At 36.8% G+C, this 18,517-nt stretch overlaps 1 protein-coding gene across 2 annotated transcripts in view; it reads left to right on the plus strand.

Annotated features, from left to right (window-relative positions):
* Positions 1 to 18,517, plus strand: part of EFHB (EF-hand domain family member B) — a 39,606-nt gene that overhangs the window by 4,130 nt on the left and 16,959 nt on the right. For both annotated transcript variants that reach the window (XM_006770166.2, XM_015568080.1), the window contains exons 2-6: positions 3,868 to 3,930; positions 5,342 to 5,485; positions 6,392 to 6,572; positions 9,651 to 9,761; positions 12,925 to 13,054. In XM_006770166.2, the coding sequence (XP_006770229.1) occupies positions 3,868 to 3,930; positions 5,342 to 5,485; positions 6,392 to 6,572; positions 9,651 to 9,761; positions 12,925 to 13,054 (629 nt within the window). The remainder of the gene's footprint in view (positions 1 to 3,867; positions 3,931 to 5,341; positions 5,486 to 6,391; positions 6,573 to 9,650; positions 9,762 to 12,924; positions 13,055 to 18,517) is intronic.

Below are 18,517 nucleotides of genomic sequence, written 5' to 3' on the forward strand. Positions count from 1 at the left end.
AATGGGGCAATGGTGAGGAGGTGGTCACATGAGATGACACTGGTATGGTTAGGAACTGAGCAAGGAAGTGGCTGAGCAAGGAATTGGTCCGTGCAGTGGCAATTGGGTTACATACAGAGGCCTGAACAGATAAGTAAATATATTGAGGACAATAGGAACCAGAGTTCTCACTCATAGAGAAAAAAAAACCTACAAATATGAGAAGAATAGAAATAATTCTTAGGAATTGGATAGTAATTGGCAGTATTGGTTGAAAGTGATGCTACACCTATACCTATACCTGTGTCTCTGTATCTGTCTCTCTGTGTGTCCATGTCAGAATCCATATCTATGTATTTACACACATTTAACTAAACAGTATAGAGTTGATACAGATGCTAGTGTGTGGGGGCCTGTGTGTATATATATACATTTCCTAATTCTGTCTTTTCAGAGGACCTAAAACAATGTTTACCTAGTAATAATGAGCACACCAAAACACAGAACTTGATTTCTAAATACCGTTCTATTGAAAGTGTTAAGGTAAAAACATCAAGAATTTTTGTGAGTTTATTTGAGCCAAATTATCGACAATTGCCAGGAAGCCGAATCTCAATGGATTGGGATAATGCTCCAGAGAATGGTGGTTTTTCATCTATTTTTATACATTGCAATCAAAGGAGGAGATGTCGGTGGGTTACAGGAAATCCTCTGATGATAGATTAGAGAGGTAGGAGAAAGCAAAAGAATAGTTAACAGTCAACAATTAACATGATAACAATAACAATGAAGGAATTTGTGGTATCTGTCCTGGTACCACAGATTTGTGGTATCTGCCCAGGGCATTTGGTTGTGCCAAATTCTTTGTGCCAACATTCTTTCTTCTTAATACTTCCTTCCCTCACTCCTTTTGAAGTATGGTAGCAATCATCTCAGGTAGAAACTGTAGTTTAACTTTAACCCTGCTGTTTGGTTTTTATACTTATTTTCTTGCTAAAATAATAGAAAAGTTATTTTAATTTTCTGAATTATATAAATTATCCCATTCAATTGAATACCCTATTGATTGTAATGTGAATATCCCATGGGTTGTGCTCATACTGGTTATCGAAGCACATTCTTCTGTACCTGGGAAGGACAGCACAATTATCCCAAGGTCGGAGGGCTCCAGATTCCAAACCTTGGGATGTAATCAATACCTTTGTGATCTTTGCCTATATAAATCTGGTGTTGGGGCTGGGGCGGGCACTATGAGATCTGGGAGAGCGAAATGCCCCCTCATAGTCCTGGATTTGCAATAAATGTGACTCTTTAATTGGACTTCTTGAGGCGTCCTTGTTTGATTCGCAGAGTACATTACAACACTTTTGCAACTGGACAACCAAGGGGTCCAGGCTGCCTGTCACTACTTGCTCCAATTAAGCAGCGACAGGGTTGAATCATATATGAGCGTTTATTCCAATGATGCCAGCAGTATGGGAAAGCAGCAGGTCACCCACAAAAATCTGCTCTGCAGCCCCCCATAAGCCAACTGGCTTATATTGAGTAGGACGATCACATGGAGAAGTAGGCTATGGGGGCTGGGGAGAGACTCCACTGTTTGGGCAACACGGTTGTTAATCTTGTTGTGTTAATAGACAGTTCTTGAACAAGAATGGTCAACATTCCAAGGTTGACTGCCAGGTCCAAGGTTGACTCCCAGGTCCTGGGGGCATACAACTCGCAGCCAGGTTAGAATGTCCATTCTTTAATCAGAACAAGGCAATCTCAGTTAACAGGGTATGATTAATATTTATTATAACTATAGCTAGTCCCCAATATTCTATTTTTGTCCCTAACACTTTCATAGATGGCACGGTCTAAAAGCTCCTCCTGCCATCTCCTCCCCCTTTATCTTTCACAGTTCTTTTCCGTAAAAAATCTCTTTTCCGTAAAAAATCTCTTACATGTCTAATCTTGGTGTCTGCTTTTCAGAGAATCCATTATCTTGGATTTGCTCTTTTTGCTATAAAGGACAGTATTAAGGCAACTGGTGATATTTGAATGGGGTCATTACAGAATTTCCTGATTTCTGAGGCCTTTAGTAGTTTTTTTAAAGATAATAACCAGCCCGGCTGGTGTTGCTCAGTGGTTAAACATCAACCAGGAGGTCATGGTTTTATTCCTGGTTAGGGCACATGCCTGGGTTGCAGGCTCGATCCCCAATGTGGCGGGAGGGCATGCAGGAGGCAGCTGATCAATGATTCTCTCTCATCATTGATGTTTTTATCTCTCCTCCCTCTTCCTTCCTCTCTGAAATCAATACAAACATATTTTAAAAAATAAATAAAGGCAATAAGCCACAAGGAAAAAGAAAACAGAAGAGGAGACAACAGTTAAGAAATTTCAATAAATATTATAAAATAGGAAGATGGAGGTATGGCAACTGATTTTTGCAGAGCAGGAAAACAATGAAGTTTGAGGGGAATCAGGTGGTAATTTCCACCAGAAATGGTCCAATTTGCCTGGAACAGTCTCTGAGAAGCTCAGCCTTTGGGAGAAGGTATAGTAAAGCTTGGGTCTGAAAATCAAAGGATTGAAAGTCCTTCTATGCAAGTGCCTGGTGCATAGAACAACACTCAAGCAACTGAACCACACCAGACAGGCAAGACCATCTTTTAAAGGATGTTGGCATATGCCTTAAAAATTCAGAAAGAGCCCTAGCCAGTTTGGCTCAGTGGATAGAGTGTCAGCCTGCGGACTGAAAGGTCCCAGGTTTGGTTCTGGTCAAGGGCATGTACTTTGGTTGCGGGCACATCCCCAGTGGGGGGTGTGCAGAAGGCAGCTGATCCGATGTTTCTCTCTCATGGATGTTTCTGACTCTCTATCCCTCTCCCTTCCTCTCTGTAAAAAATCAATAAAATATATTTTTAAAAAAATTCAGGAAGAAAATTACATATTTCCTACCTTGTAGTCCATACCAAGTCATACTATTAACCAATGTAAGAGTAGAATAAAGACATTTTCAAGGGTGTAAGGAATCATAAATTGGCTTTTTATGCATTATAATGACTAAAAAATTTTTTTCAGGGAAATGGGGGAGTAAACCCAAAAGGAGGAGTAGATGGGAGGAATGGGCAATCTAGCTCTGAAGAAAGGCAAAGGAAAAATTCCCAGGACAAGACCTCTGCACCAGACCTAAAGAGCACCCAACTGAGATTGAAGACATAACTGTCGGCTGCCTTGAAATGATAAAAGGGAAATAGATAAGAGGTGAATTGCTGGGAATGAACAGTTAGAATCTTTGTCTTGGGCAAAGAAAGAAAGATAAAATTCAAATTTGAATCAAGTGAACAGTGGACATTCACTGAAGGATCTGGGCCTGTGGGTGCTGTGTTGGCATATACCAAAAGTTAGGGTGTTGGTGGAAATATACCCCCACACAAACACACCCACACACTTGGAATTACCTAACATTTTATCCTGAGTTTAGCTTGAATATAGCCATGTCCCCATTGTACTGATATGAACTCTGACAAGATTATTTCTAAAAGTTGATTCCCTTAGCTTTTCACAGAGCTCCTGTGATTGGATTACAATGCTAGCACTGTAAAAACGTATGCATGTATATATATATACACACACACATATATATGTACATATATACTTAGAATTTAATGTTTATATTATATATCAAGATTGCTTTAGATTTGCAATTTGTTCTTACTTTTTTCCTCAATTGTGTTAAGTAGCTGAAAGTAACTTTTGTAGCATTAGAAGCATAGGTAATTTTGAAATAAATTTCATTCTTTGAAATGTTACCCCCAAGCTCCTCCACCCTTCCCATCTCTCACCCTCCATTTCCTCCACAATGATCAACTATGAGGCTTTTTGTTTGTTTGTTTTTAGGCAGGGAAAGTTATTCCGATTGGATACAGAGTTGCAACCTGCTTGACTGAAAAACTTCCAAGGGTGAGCATTTTCAATATGCATTTGTGTTTATATTTTTACCTTGAATGTGAACTTTAGAAGATAGACAACTTTCAACATTCCTTGTGCAAGTTGTTTAAACTTAATGTATTGGATTTAGATTTGGACTCTTTATTGTATTTTGAGGGCTTCTATAGATTTTATCCAAGGAAGTGAAAATTCCAGTTCTATGATTTTCAGCTTTATAAAAAGCTACAGAGGGGATTCCATTTATTTTAAAAGGAAATACTTATGGTGTGCTTTCTAACGTGGATACTTCCTGATTGTTCTCTAAATGTAACTTTTAAAATAAATTGTTTATTTCCGTTAAAAAACAAATCTCAGGAAATTTTATTATTTGGAGATGTAGGTCCCCATGTGCTTACTATACGCATGCAATGAAGGGCGTTCATTGATTGGTATAGATCAGCAGTTTTCAACCTTTTTCATCTCATGGTGAGACATGCCAGTAAGCCAGGACAAATGGAATAGAGAAACTGAGACAAGAAAATTAAACAAGGCCAAGCAGTTTGGGCAGCTTGCAGGGGCAGCTTGCAACAAGAGCTTATCTCCCCCAACCAAGGACACTTGAGAACAAGTGATTAATACCTCTCCTCCCTAATAAGAGAATACATAGCTTAAATCACCTTGGAACTGCTAAGGCAGAAGGGGGACATGGAGAAGGAGAGAAGAGAGATTTTCATATCACTCGCTGAACGAGGAAGTCAGCAGTCTTGGGATTTTCCAACATAAAATGGCCAGATGTTCTCATAAATTCTGGGAAAGCCACAGCAAAGTAATCTAGTCTGTGCCCAAGATATCCAGCAGTGGAACCTTGAAACCTATAGACAGAGAAGTATAAAACCCTAAACCTCCACCAGGCAGGACACTCATATTAGCTGGGTGCTCGCTTGTGCTTTATGCCAAGTATATTTTTAATAAATTTGCTTGCCTTGCTTCCTTAATACATTCAATGCTACAATACCGCTGTCCACTGTCACTTGTTTGAAATCTTTCCTACAAGATTGATAAAAACTGAGGAGAGGACAGCCGTCTTCCTCTGACTCAGAGGGCTGTCCAATAACAGCTTTTCTGGGTTCAATAACAATGGCACATATAAACTAATAACTAAAATTCTGTGGCACACCAAAAAATATATTCTTTGCTAACCTGAGAAAAAAATAGGTATAAGTTTGATTCAGTCATACCAGATGGCTATCGTTGTGTTGGCTGTTGTCATTTTTTTATTTGATAATGTAAGGGAAAAGAGGTCAGTGCCTCTGACTAAATATTCAGATATTGCATGTTTTAAAAGTACTTGTAGCACACTGGTTGAAAATCTCTGATACAGATCAGTCCTAATATTTTAGAAACTGTATTTAATAATTCTATTTTCTTGTCTCACTGTTTGTAGCCAATTACTCCACCTGAGGCAAAAAAATTTTTCAACTTCAGATACCCACCTGCTGGAGCCGAAAGAGTATTTTATGGCAGAGCAAATGATCCTCAAATTGCACCGTATTTGACACATGGAATAAGATCTAAAGTTTCATTACCGGTAACTTCTTTTTCTTTTCCCCCTGTATATTACTATTGACGTACCAAAATGAAAATTCACAAATGAGGTATTAAAGTTCCACTCTCCTTTCCACCCTACATCTTGAGCACTGGAAAAAAAAACACACCCAAAACTGGCGACTCTCGTGTCTTTCCCCTTCCCTCCTTCTTCCCCCCAGGTGCATTACCTTTACCTTTCTCTTTCCTAAGCTCCAAGGGCCCTCTTTTTGCCTCTTATTCTCTGCGCCCATTTCTTCTATGGCTCACTTCTACCTCTGTGACTTTCTAAATGAACTTTCTCTAATAGTTTCTTTTGGGGGGTAAGGTGGGGAGATTCCAAGAAATAGCAGCCAAAAGAATGTGGAAAAATTAATGGTTAAAGCTACAAACTTGATATCTTCCCCTCAGATATTAAAAGCCAAGTTGCACTCCATATTCTGACAGTAATAAGAAATGCTGTCAGGCTTTGTAAGGAACGACAAAGGCTGGGTGATTATTGCCTAGAGGTACTACAAAGTGCTTACCAGTAGATACATTGAGTGAGTGGAGATGTCCATTCATTGAATGGACAATCTAGATTCAGAAAAAAACATTTGTTGAATTCATGTGTTTCTTTTGTTTGGCATTTCCATTTTTCTGGAATATTGGAGTCAAGTAACCTTGGAGCTCCTCTCATAAGTCTTTTAACCCTATTGAAACCTTTTAACCCCTTTGAAAGTTCATGTTTAGACATGTTTAAGCTTCATAGTCCTAACAGTTACAGTTCCTTTGAAAGTGAGCAAAGCAGTGATGAGGAGTTGTTTTTCTACAATCATATTTTCTTCTCTCTAGCTATGGATTAGAGTGTCAGCTTTTAGATTTTTTGCTTCCTTTTTTCTTACATCTGTGCTTTGTATGATTTCTTTAGGCAAATGTATTGATAAACCCACAGCCTATTACAACATTTCAACAGAAAATTAAAGATAAAAAGGAATCAATATATTTTAGTAATCAACGAGCACCATTAGGAAAATCTCATGATCAATCACCAGGATTACCTAAAGGCCTGGATGTACTCAATACGACATTTGGAACAACAGTCATCAGAGGTAGTAAATAAAATAAAGGATAGGAGGGGTGGCAAAAAAAATTCTCAGAAAATTGAATTAAATATCCCATTGGTATGGTGTTTGGTGGTGGTGGTGGTGCCACTGATGACTAAAGAATGAGAGATGGGATCATAGCAACAAAGCTACTCTTAGACCCCAAATCTTTAGAGTTTATGTGTGCCAGGCAGTAAAAGTTCAGGTTTTGAAGTGGAGATTCGGTGAGCATAGTATGTATGATATAAAGACAGGAAAGAGAGCCCTGGCTGGGTATCTCAGTTGGTTAGAGTGTCATCCCCATATGCCAAGGACCAAGGTTGCAAGATCGATCCCCAGTCAGGGCACATGCAGGAAGCAAGAAGCAACCAATGAATGCATAAATAAGTGGGGGGTCAGGGCAAATGCCCAGGTTCTGGGTGTGGTGTGCATATGGGAGGCAACCAATCGATGTTTCCCTTCTCTCTCTCTCTCTCTCTCTCTCTCTCTCTCTGCCAATAAATAATTATATATATAAAAAAAAGACAGGAAAGTTGGCATTGGGACCAGCAGTGTAGGTTGCAATTCCTTCTCCCTGGACATCCATTTGTGGCTGTTTTTTTTCTTCTTCACTAATGCCCCTGATGTGTTCATATGTCTTAACTCTTTATGAAACTCTTCCATAAAGTAGGTCAAGCAACAAATAAGTTTGGTAAATGCTGACGCCCCCTTCTGTACATGCAGATCCCCAGTGTCTACCACATATTAACAAACGTAGGCAGTGTATAGAGCAGACTTGTCTTCTCAGTTTAAGAGGGAGTGGAGCACATCTTTCAACAAACGACAACGTATAATTGAATTGATCACTGGCCATTATTTCTTCTGAAGCTCCAGCTTCCTGCCATGTTGTCAGGCACCTTTCTTTACACGTTTCTCACATTTATCTTCTGTCTTTTTCAGGTTTCTACCCTGTCTCCAGAGTTTTTACAGGAGACCTCAATTCCATCTTTGTTCTGCAGAGAAATTCAGTTCTCTTTGTCTTTCTGCACCAATTAAGGTTCTGCTCCAGGACTTTCTTCCACCAAAAAGTCCATCAGATTATTTTCCTTAACATAGTAACGTCCACCCTGGATATAAATTATGCCTCTTTCTTAGAATGCAAACTATGCGGTTGTATTTTATTGTATCAGATCTTAAGTTAAAATTTGAAGTATGGAAAATGTATTTTAGAACAGATAAAGTATCTTTTTTTCTTTTTAATAGAATTAAAAATGGTGTTTAAGTAGGCTCGGCATTACAGTATTACAGCTAGTGCTGTCTAGGACTAGCTCATTTAATAAGGAAAGTACTGTCTAGGTGTACCTCACTTAAACGTATCATGTTCCAAAATGTGTATGTGTGTGTTAATAACTATAGTGGTTCATCTAGTAAAAAAAAAGTACTGCTTTTCAGTATTATTCTGAGTATGACCACCTTCTAGTATTCTTTTGTTGTTGTTAATCCTCACCCAAGCATATTTTCCCATTGATTTTTAGGGAGAGTGGAAGAGAGAGGGAAAGATAGAGAGAAACATCAATGTGAGAGATCACATCTATTGGTTGTCTCCTGCATATGCCCTGACACAGGCCCTGGCCAGGGAGGAGCCTGCAATCAAGGTATGTGCCCTTGACCAGAATCGAACCCCGGACCCTTTGGTCTGCAGGCTGATGCTGTATCCACTGAGCCAAACCTGGCTAGGTATTCTTAACTGTTTGTTTACGGACCTCAGTTCTGGCAGAAAGTCCAAAAGAAAGAAAACATGTGGTTAGGTTGAAAGGGAAGAGTGAAATTATAAATAGATTTATATTTTATAGTTATTATATCATTAATTATATATTAATATTAATTGTATGACAAATATATCAGTGATTATCTACTTAGTTAATACATAACATTTGTATTTATTATAACTATATATTAATCCTATATACTAAAACCCTAATATGCAAATTAACCAAAGGGCAGGACAACCAGTTGCTATGATGCTCACTGACCACTCAATGCAGGAGCTGCCCCCTGGTGGTCAGTGCGCTCCCACAGGAGAAGTGCCGTTCAGTCAGAAGTAGGGCTCATGGCTGGCAAGAGCAGTGGCAGTGGATATTATAATAATTAGTATATATTATTATTAGTAATCTATGTTGTTAAGTTGAAAGAGTAAAATTGTAAGTGGAATTATATTTTAAAATCATTATGTAAAATAATGAAAACAAAATAATTCACTATTGTGGGCCACCACTCCTGAGAAAACAGCTACTAAACAAACAAATTATAGCTCGAGGTTTGGGATCAGTAAGAAGAAGGATTTCTTCCGGATTCCAGTGATTTCCCTGGTACTTTTGGCTACTTTGAAGATGGATATTCAAATCTAAACAGACTCAGGGTGTATGTTCTAGTCTACAGCTGCCAAAATTTGCACCAAGGCTCCCCCACAGGGCATCAGGGTTTTTGAAATTGATTTGTGATTCAAATTTGCTTAGATCATCATGAGAAGTCTGGAGCAAACTAAAATCAAAATTGTCTAGAGTCTCAGAATTGGGAATTTAACTGGGCTTGGAATATGGCTCAGGACAACCTAAATGGTTAACTGGTACAGAGTTTTGATATTCTTCAGACTTCTAGGGAGCGAGCCAGGTCAAATGAGGGTTCCTAGAACAGTAACATCTGGACTATGTCCCATCTATCTTGATAAATCTTCATTTCTATTGGCTTTGTGTTCTTCTAGGGTAGCCATGTGTCTTATGCATTCAGCTTACCTTGTTTGTCATTTGTTCTTCTACTTAATTTAAATATAAATAGAAAAATATATATATATATTTTTTCCCCCAGAGATGAAGGGAGAGGGAGAGATAGAAACATCAATGATGAGAGAGAATCACTGATTGGCTGCCTCTTGCACATCCCCTACTGGGGATTGAGCCCACACCCCGAGCATGTGCCCTTGACCGAAATCAAATCCGGGACCCTTCTGTCCCCAGGCCGACACTCTATCCACTGAGTCAAACCAGCTAGGGCTATAAGTAGATTTTTAAAATACCTTAAAACTGATGTGATTAATTCTTTCTTTAGATATATCTGCTCGAGATGTGGTGAATCCACCGAAACCCTATCATGAAGTATTTAAAGAAGGAGAGGAAGGGCATGACCTATATGTTGTTTCTCACAATGATTATTATGTGGGTAAGTGTCCTCCAGTATAAAATGGGCCTGACAATATGGGACTCTCAGATTTGTGAAGAGGAATAAAAGAGATAATGTGCATAAAGTTAAGAGCCTGGCATATCATGGGTGATCAATAAATAATAACATTTTAAAAAAGAACGTCATAAATCCCCATAGCTGGGACCACACACCCTTAAACATTTTGTATATAAAATGTAGAAATGTATGTATCATTAAAACGAAAAGACAGGTAAGAGAGAGTAATGCTAGATAGTGTTATTTTGTTTTAGTGGTTTTTAGGCTTTAAAATACTGTTCTTTTTTAATGTCAGGATTATTCTAAGTGCTTAGCTTTATATGAGGAATATTGATAGGGTATTGGTTAAGTGAACAACTTCTGAATAAGATATATCTGGTTCAAACTCTAGCTCATCTTTTAGACCTTGGGTATTTTAATTGTCCTATTAACATCTATTCTAGTCTCTTAAATGGGGATAATAATATTGTAAGGATTAAGTGAGTGCTTGCAAAAGACTTAGCATAGTGCCTGGAATATGGTAAAAGGTCAATAGGTATTAGTATTAAGTCATTTTGATTAATAGTAACTCTATTACTGGAATTATTCCACAGCACAGCTGAAAGGCATTAGATGTTTATAGTGCTATAAAACACAACTTAATTGTTAATGTGTTGATGTTAAGTAGAATTGTGATACGGTAGAGGGTTGAGAATTAGACTCAGATATATGTCCTGAGAAAGCTGCTGAATTGTGAATGATTCATGAACTCAACTTCCATTAGCTAGAAGCAAGACTCTCCCTTGATTGCAGCTCAAGGCACCTCTCTCCCTTGCTCCTTCTTTATTTCTTTACTTTTTCTCCTCCACCACCTTACTCCCAGTCTATGGTCTTCCTTCTAAACTTTCTTCATAGCTGGGATTTCTATCCTATGCTCATTTTCTGGAATCTGCCATTCTCTTCTTTCATGACCTGTCTCTGCTGGTTCCTACACTCTCTAACAGGATCCCAGTCTTGAGATTGTCTCTTCCTTGCTGTTCAGACAGCCACTCCTGCCACCCGCTTGGTCACCATGTTCCTTCTCACAACCTCGACTTCTCTCTCTGTCTCCACCCCCTCTACTTTGTGACTCTCTCCGTCCCTTTCTTCCTTTCCTTCCTCTAGTCCTCTCTTCCTTTTTTCCTCCTTCCCTTCCTTCCTATCTTGCGAAAATATTTTATTTACTTTTTGGAAAAAGTTTAGCATCTCTCACACAATCTAATCTAATGCCTTATAGTTGTATTAAAAAGAACTGTTTGAATAAATGTATATAGACAGCCTACAATGAGATATCTTACTAGATGCATTTAGCAATTGGAGGTAAATGAGTACAGATTAAAAAAATACATTTTGAAGAACTTCATTTGCTGATTTTTACGGATGTTTCCTTAGCCTCTTGAAAAGTCATGAAATCCAATCTTTTAAATATTGTTCTTATTTTTTTCATAACGAAATTATATTTTTATTATAAAAATACATAATATTGTGCATAATTTAAATATAAAAAATGATGAAAAAGTAAATGTAACCTTGAAATCCCATTCAACCAGAGATGACTACAGTTTTTATATTAAACATCTTTCTAATCCACTATTCATTGAGCTATCTTTAGTTAAATGTGATCTTATTCTCAATGCTTTTGGGGAACCTGCTATATACATTAAACATATTTTTAACTTAATATGTCAAGGACACTATTCAATAGGTACACATCTACAACTTCTTTTAAATACACTTAATTTAAATCATTACTGAAGTAATAGGTATTTCTTTTATAAATTACAAGCTATAGAGAAATACAGAAAGCACAATGAAAATCTCCCACAGTTCCCAATCTTGCACAGATGATACTCTCATAGCGGTATTTGCTCATTCATATATGAGTATATGTGTGTATTTTGCTCTGTATATATGTTTTTTCCTATTTGCTTTATCTCCCATTGTATGAAATCTTTTCATGTGCATTTTAATATTATATTTTTCAATATTAAAAATATTGCTTATATATCTTTGTGACTATGATCTATTTCCTTAGGATACATTCCTATATTTCTGAGCATCTGAAATTTTCACTCTTAAGCCTAACTGTTCTCCTGATAGCTTCCCCAATTTGCCCTCACACCCACAGAATATGAGAATTTTCACTTCCCCACATCTTCCCATATAGTGAGCTTGCCAATCTTTTTCTTCTTTTTTTAAATACTCACCCAAGGATATTTGCCCATTGATTTTTAGAGAGAGATGAAGAGAGAGGGGGAAACAGAGAGAAATATCGATCTGAGAGAAACACATTGATTGGTTGCCTCCTACAGGAGCCCCCAACCAGGAGGACTGGAGAGGAGCCTGCAACCAAGGTACATGTCCTTGACCGGAATCAAACTGGGCCAACGCTCCGTCCACTGAGCCAAACTGGTTAGGGCCAATCTTCTTTATTGTTACTTAACTGAGAGACCAATTATAATTTCACATGATTGTTTTTCTTTACATTATTTCGGTTACTAGTGAGTCTGAATATCTTCTCTCCATTATATCTTAACCTTTGAGCTAATCTCTAGTTTCAGTCTCACTTTCTAATCTAGAAATAGAAACTAATGCTACATTTTGACTTGAAAAGAAAAAAACCACAGTATTAGATCTTCAGTATAAAGACCTCCCTGTTGTGTTCTCTGCTCTCAATCACCCTTTGAATGTTTCTAATATGAGATACATGATTTTAGTGAACTGTGAGGGTTTCAGTGTTCTCATGTCACAAAATCTCAGTGAAAGCAAGTACAGAACACCAACCTCTCTGATCTTAGCATAATGGGAAGGACTCCTGGGACCCCAGAGCATTGCCCAACCTCCCCAATCTTCAGGATTCCTGTAATGTTAATTGGGTCTGCATTTTTCATCATGTGCTGCCTACTTTCCAAATATTAACACAAGGAACTCTTGTCCACCAGTCTCCTACTTCACATGGGAGAACTCTTCTGTCATCTGTTGCCTAATATGTGCAGGTCTCTGCACTGTTACAGTTTCATTCTTTGTTCCACTCTCATTTTCAATGTCAATGAGAACATAATGTGCTTCCTTCAAGATAAGGTTATTTGTATTGCAGAAGTCAGAAGTCTCCCCTTTCTTTTCACAGGAGAAGCAAAGAACCGAAAGTATAACCCATCAACTTTCCATAGGTTTAACCTGTACGGGGCCCCAACACCACATTTTAATGATGGACGAACCATGGCAAAAAGTTTATATTGGCTCCATGAATTACAAATGTAAGTTTAATTATATTGTATCCTGGGACAAGTGTTAGATATATGACCTATGGACTTAAAGAAAAGTTTATTTTTATTTATTTAAAATTTCTTATTTATTGATTTTAGAGAGAGAGAGAGAGACATTGATTTGTTGTTCCACTTATTTATGCATTCATTGGTTGCTTCTTGTATGTGCCCTGATGGGGGATAGAACCTGAAACCTTGTCATATCAGGACAACTGTCTAATCAACTGAGCTAGGGCTAATTTATTTATTTTTTATATTTTATTGAGTTTTTACAGAGAGGAAGGGAGATAGAGAGTTAGAAACATCGATGAGAGAGAAACATCGATCAGCTGCCTCCTGCACATCTCCTACTGGGGATGTGCCCGCAAGCCAGGTACATGCCCTTGACCGGAATCGAACCTGGGACCCTTCAGTCCGCAGGCTGACGCTCTATCCACTGAGCCAAACTGGTTTTGGCACTAATTTATTTTTTGAAGAAGTAATACAATGATATGTTTCAGACAGAAAATTAATAGAAAAGATATAGTGATGTATCTTCCAAATTGACCAGATCCCCCATAGATAATCATGATAATGTGTGTGTGTATGTGTGTGTGTGTGTTTGTGTGTGTGTGTGTGTGTGTGTAAGTATATATCACTCTAAAATTACTTGGTGATTGTAAAAGCAAATATAAAGATATGTATGAATGTTTTTGATCTATGGGATCAACTCTATTGATGTTTCTTAAAGATAATGGGTTTTCAAATCTCTACAAAGATAGCCATGTCACATATAATTGACCAGTCCTTTATCATTCAACTTTGTTTAATAGTTATTTGGGCCCAACTGATGTGGTTCAGTGGTTGAATATTGACCTAAGCACCAGGAGGTCATGGTTAGATTCCTGCTCAGGGCACATGCCCAGGTTTCAGGTTTGGTCGCCAGTGGGGAGCAAGCAGGAGACAGCTGATCAATGATTCTCTCTCATCATTGATGTTTCTATCTCTCTCCCTCTCCCTTCCTCTCTGAAATCAATAAAAATATATCTTAAAAAATAGATATTTGAGCACCTGAGCATCTGACTTATTCTTGTAAACTGTGATCTTTTTATGCCTTCATTCTATATATGACTACTTCCCTAGAAAATGAAAATAAGCATTTTTAGTTTTTCATAACCTATGTTAAGCTTTATATCTAAGCTAACACTTAAATAGTGGGAGATTACTCATAAAAATCCATATTTTCTACTATGCTTAAAATATCAGAAGATTGAAAGGGGACATATGCAATATTTTCAATAATAAATTTTTAATGAAAAATAAAAAAAAGCAGAGACAATAAAAAAATTAACAGAAGATAGGAAATACTGGCCTAGTAGGTTAAAAAGGTATGTCCAGACAATTCCCGGAACCTCTGAATGTTACCTTATGTGGGAAAAGGGTCTTTGTAAATGTAATTAGATTAAGACTCTTGAGATGAAGAGATCATTTTGGATTATGTGGATGGGCCTGGAATCCAATGACAAGTGTCCTTATATAAGGAAAGGCAGAGGGAAATTTGAGACTGAAGAGAAGGCACACAGAGGAGAAGGTGAAATGAACATGGAGGAGGAGATTGGAGTGATGTGGCCTGACGCCACCGAAGGCCTAAGAATGCCAGCAGCCTCCGGTGTTGGAAGAAGCAATGAATAGATTCTCCCTAGAACCTTTGGAAGGAATGTGGTCTTACTGACACCTTGATTTTAGATTTTTGAAGCCTTTGGAACTCTTGAGAGGATACATTTGTTGTTTTAAGCCACAAATTGTGGTAGTATTACCTTTTTTATTGCAACCACAGGAAACTAATATACTGGGCCTGCACTTCTATATATCAGCAGTGGGAGTGGATTCATTTTGCCTTCTGCCCTCTTTAAAGGACAGACTGAACCTACAAGTTTCCAGGCTCCAATGTGGACACAAAGTTGCATTCCTACAACTTGTGACCCAACCTGCCTCACTCAGTTGCCCCTCTGTTCACGGTGGTAACACCCCCTCCCAGTTACAGAGGCAAAGTGCTAAGTATTTTATATATTGTTAAATTAATTCTACCAACAACTCCATGGGGTAGGTGTACTATGATTTTAATTTTTTTCCCATTTTACAGATGAAGAAACTGAGGTACAAAAAATTATATCATTTGCCTAAGATCATGTAGCTAAGAAGTACTAGGGTTAGGAACGAAACCCAGGCAGTGTGACTATACCAGATTTATTTGCCCTTGATTCTATGATAACAGATTTGAAATATTGATTTCCATTCCTTTTCTACGTCTTAGGTATATGAGTTTTGATACTTGAATTACTCAAAACAATAATGATAAAATACAAACACTAAATAAATTCTTACAATATTATAGTAAACCCTTATGGAATAGTTTTCTTTTGGGTATAGGAGAAAAGTTTATATGACAAATACTCATTAATTTATCATTATTTAAGTGGTTAAACCATACATAATGGAAAAACATGAAGAAATTATTGAAATATTTAAGGACTTTAGATACTTATAAGGCAGTATAACAAAAATTGATAATTAAAGGGAAATGACAAATATGATTTATTTAGTTATGAAACTTAGAAGTAGAAACCTATCAGTTTTTAAAATACATTAAATAAATACATTAACAACAGTGTAGTTGTTAAGAATGTCCTAAGAACAGAGCCTTTGGGTCATTAATAAGGACATATTTATTAATGATTTGGGACAGTCATAGGTAAATACACTGAGTACTCCAAAAACTAGGGCAAGCCCTAGGTGGTGTGGCTCAGTGGATAGCGTGTCGGCCTGCGGACTGAAGGATTCCGGGTTCGATTCCGGTCAAGGGCACATGCTCAGGTTGTGGGCTTGGTCCCCAGTGTGGGGCATGCAGGAGGCAGATGATCAATGATTCTCTCTCATCATTGATGTTTCTCTCTCTCTCTCCCTCTCCTGTTCTCTTTGAAATCAATAAAAATATATTTTAAAAAAACCTAGGGCAATGTTATATGTTAATTACATCTCAATACAAAATAACTGAATTTATAAAAGCAGGCAGTAAGCAGGGTACATTTATCTCCAACTTGTCTCTATCCAAGAGGAAACATTGTTTATAGAACAATGTTTTATTTGATCATAATTTTTGTATTTTGAAACGTAATTGGAAAATTATTGCTAAAATAATAGAGCATTTATTCCTTCAATTGGTTGGATTTTTAAAAAGAACTCTCTACTTTTCAATGTGATTTCTAGTATAAACTTGGAATTAAGCATGTTTGTTTATATTTTAAGGCATCTGAATTTTATATGTACTATTTTAAATATATATATATATATATATATATTATATGGCTGGGCTATATGTACTATTTTAACATAAATTTGGTTTACTCTTAACTTTTAAGGAATATATTTCCTCTGTAAAACTACCTCTATCTGTATTTTGTTTATGACTTTTGGTTTGAAGAATCAGTTAGAATCTTCAAATAGTAAGTGTATGTATATGTGTGTGTGTATGAAAAATCTTACTGGCATCATGCAAAGGACTTTGTTCCGAGTTGATCAGTGAATGCTGTGAGGTTGTGTAATAATGTTACAATTATTGATATTCTGACTTAAATGGCTTCTCACAGATACTTTCTGATTCTCCCAGAAACATAATCCAGGCACTATTAGACTGGAGAGAGTAGACTCTGTGATTTATATACTAACCCTTATCATTCTTCCATGTTCCTAATTATGTCTTTTGGAGCTGGTTTTTAGATTGGCAACTTTATTTGGAAAGTAAATAAAGAAATAAGAAGTGAATTACTTTATATTTCATCTTTTGTTTCTCCACAGAGTGTCGCTCTTCTCCAGAAATTTATTCAGCTTGATATTTCTATAGCCCAGGAAATAGTTTTTGAAAGAAAATGAAATTTAAGAATTTTATATTCATTGTTTTCAGCCTTGAGCAAAACAATAGAGGATTTATTAATTCTAATGTTAATGAATAGTAGTGTTACAATTTTACAGTTCTCAAAAGAAATCTTATTCATTTAATCACAATGAAGTAACAAAATTATATTACAGAAAATTGGCAAAATAAAATCACCCATATTTTTGTCACTTTAATTCAGCCATTATTTTTAATGTATTTTTTTCTAGTGTGGCTTCCTGTGTAGTTTTTTGCATAAGTTTGATCAGAGTGCAACCTCATTCTTTATTCTTTTTCACTTAACATCAAATAATTTTATATTGCTGTGTATTCTTAATAACCAACATTTAAATTGCAGGCAATATTCTTTTTAATATGACATAATATAATCACCCTTGATGATCGAATATTTAGATTCTTTTTGCATTATAGTCAATGAGGCTACAAACATTTTTATAAATATAACTTCTCTACATTTTTAATTGTTGTGTGGATTATCTTCTTATGATTGGTTCCCAGAGATAGATTTAAAAAAGAGAATGAACATTTTTATGCTTTTTGAATCATATTACCAAATTATTTCCAAAAGGATTATAGCAATTTGCACTAGGAATCTGCAAGAGTTTTACCATTCACTTTGCCAATGTTGAATATTTTCTTTCTCTATCTCTCTGTCTCACTCTGTCTCTCTTTATGTCTGTCTGTCTGTCTGTCTGTCTCTCTCTCTCTCTCTATATATATATATATGCTAGTGTACTATGTTAAAAGTAGTACTTTGTTGTTTTTACTTTATGTTCTTTCATTACTAGATAGTATTATAATTTCTCTATATTTTACTTACTAGATGTGAGTTAATTGTTTATATTATTTATTCATTTAATGCTTAATTTTCTTTTAGCAATTTTAAAAGTTAGACACCTTGGTTTTGTTCATTGTAAACAAATTGAAGTCTGCTTTCTTATTCTTTCATTCAAATTTCAGATTGTGCCCTAGCCGCTTGGTTCAGTGGATAGAGTGTCGGCCTGAAGGGTCCCAGGTTCGATTCCAGCCAGGGGCGCATGCCTGGGCTGCAGGCTCGATCCCCAGTGGGGGGTGTGCGGGAGGCAGCCGATTGATGATTCTCTTTCATCATTGATGTTTCTATCTCTCTCTCCTTCTCCCTTCCTCTCTGAAATCAATAAAGAAATATATTTTAAAAAATTTCAGATTGTATTATTAACTTACCTTTATAATCTCTATATATAAAAGGCTAACATGCTAAGTGTCTGACTCTCCAGGTAAATACATCACGTAGCAACGCCTGGCTTTCTCTTTCTAGTGACTAGCCTCTTTGCAATTTCTTCAGCCCAGGTGGAAACATTTCACACTTTAACCAAATGTCTGTGAAGCATTTTCCCGTGCCTCATCTCATTTGATCCTCACAGAAGTCCTGAAGTAGGTAGATAAGAGACTTGGTGGAATCCTATTTTCTTTTCATTAGCTGGAAAATGCCGATTTATAAAGTTTAGAAACTTGAAAAGAAGTAAGAAATGGTGGACCTTGAA

Source organism: Myotis davidii, unplaced genomic scaffold, assembly GCF_000327345.1.
Source record: "Myotis davidii unplaced genomic scaffold, ASM32734v1 scaffold962, whole genome shotgun sequence".
NCBI lineage: Eukaryota > Metazoa > Chordata > Mammalia > Chiroptera > Vespertilionidae > Myotis > Myotis davidii.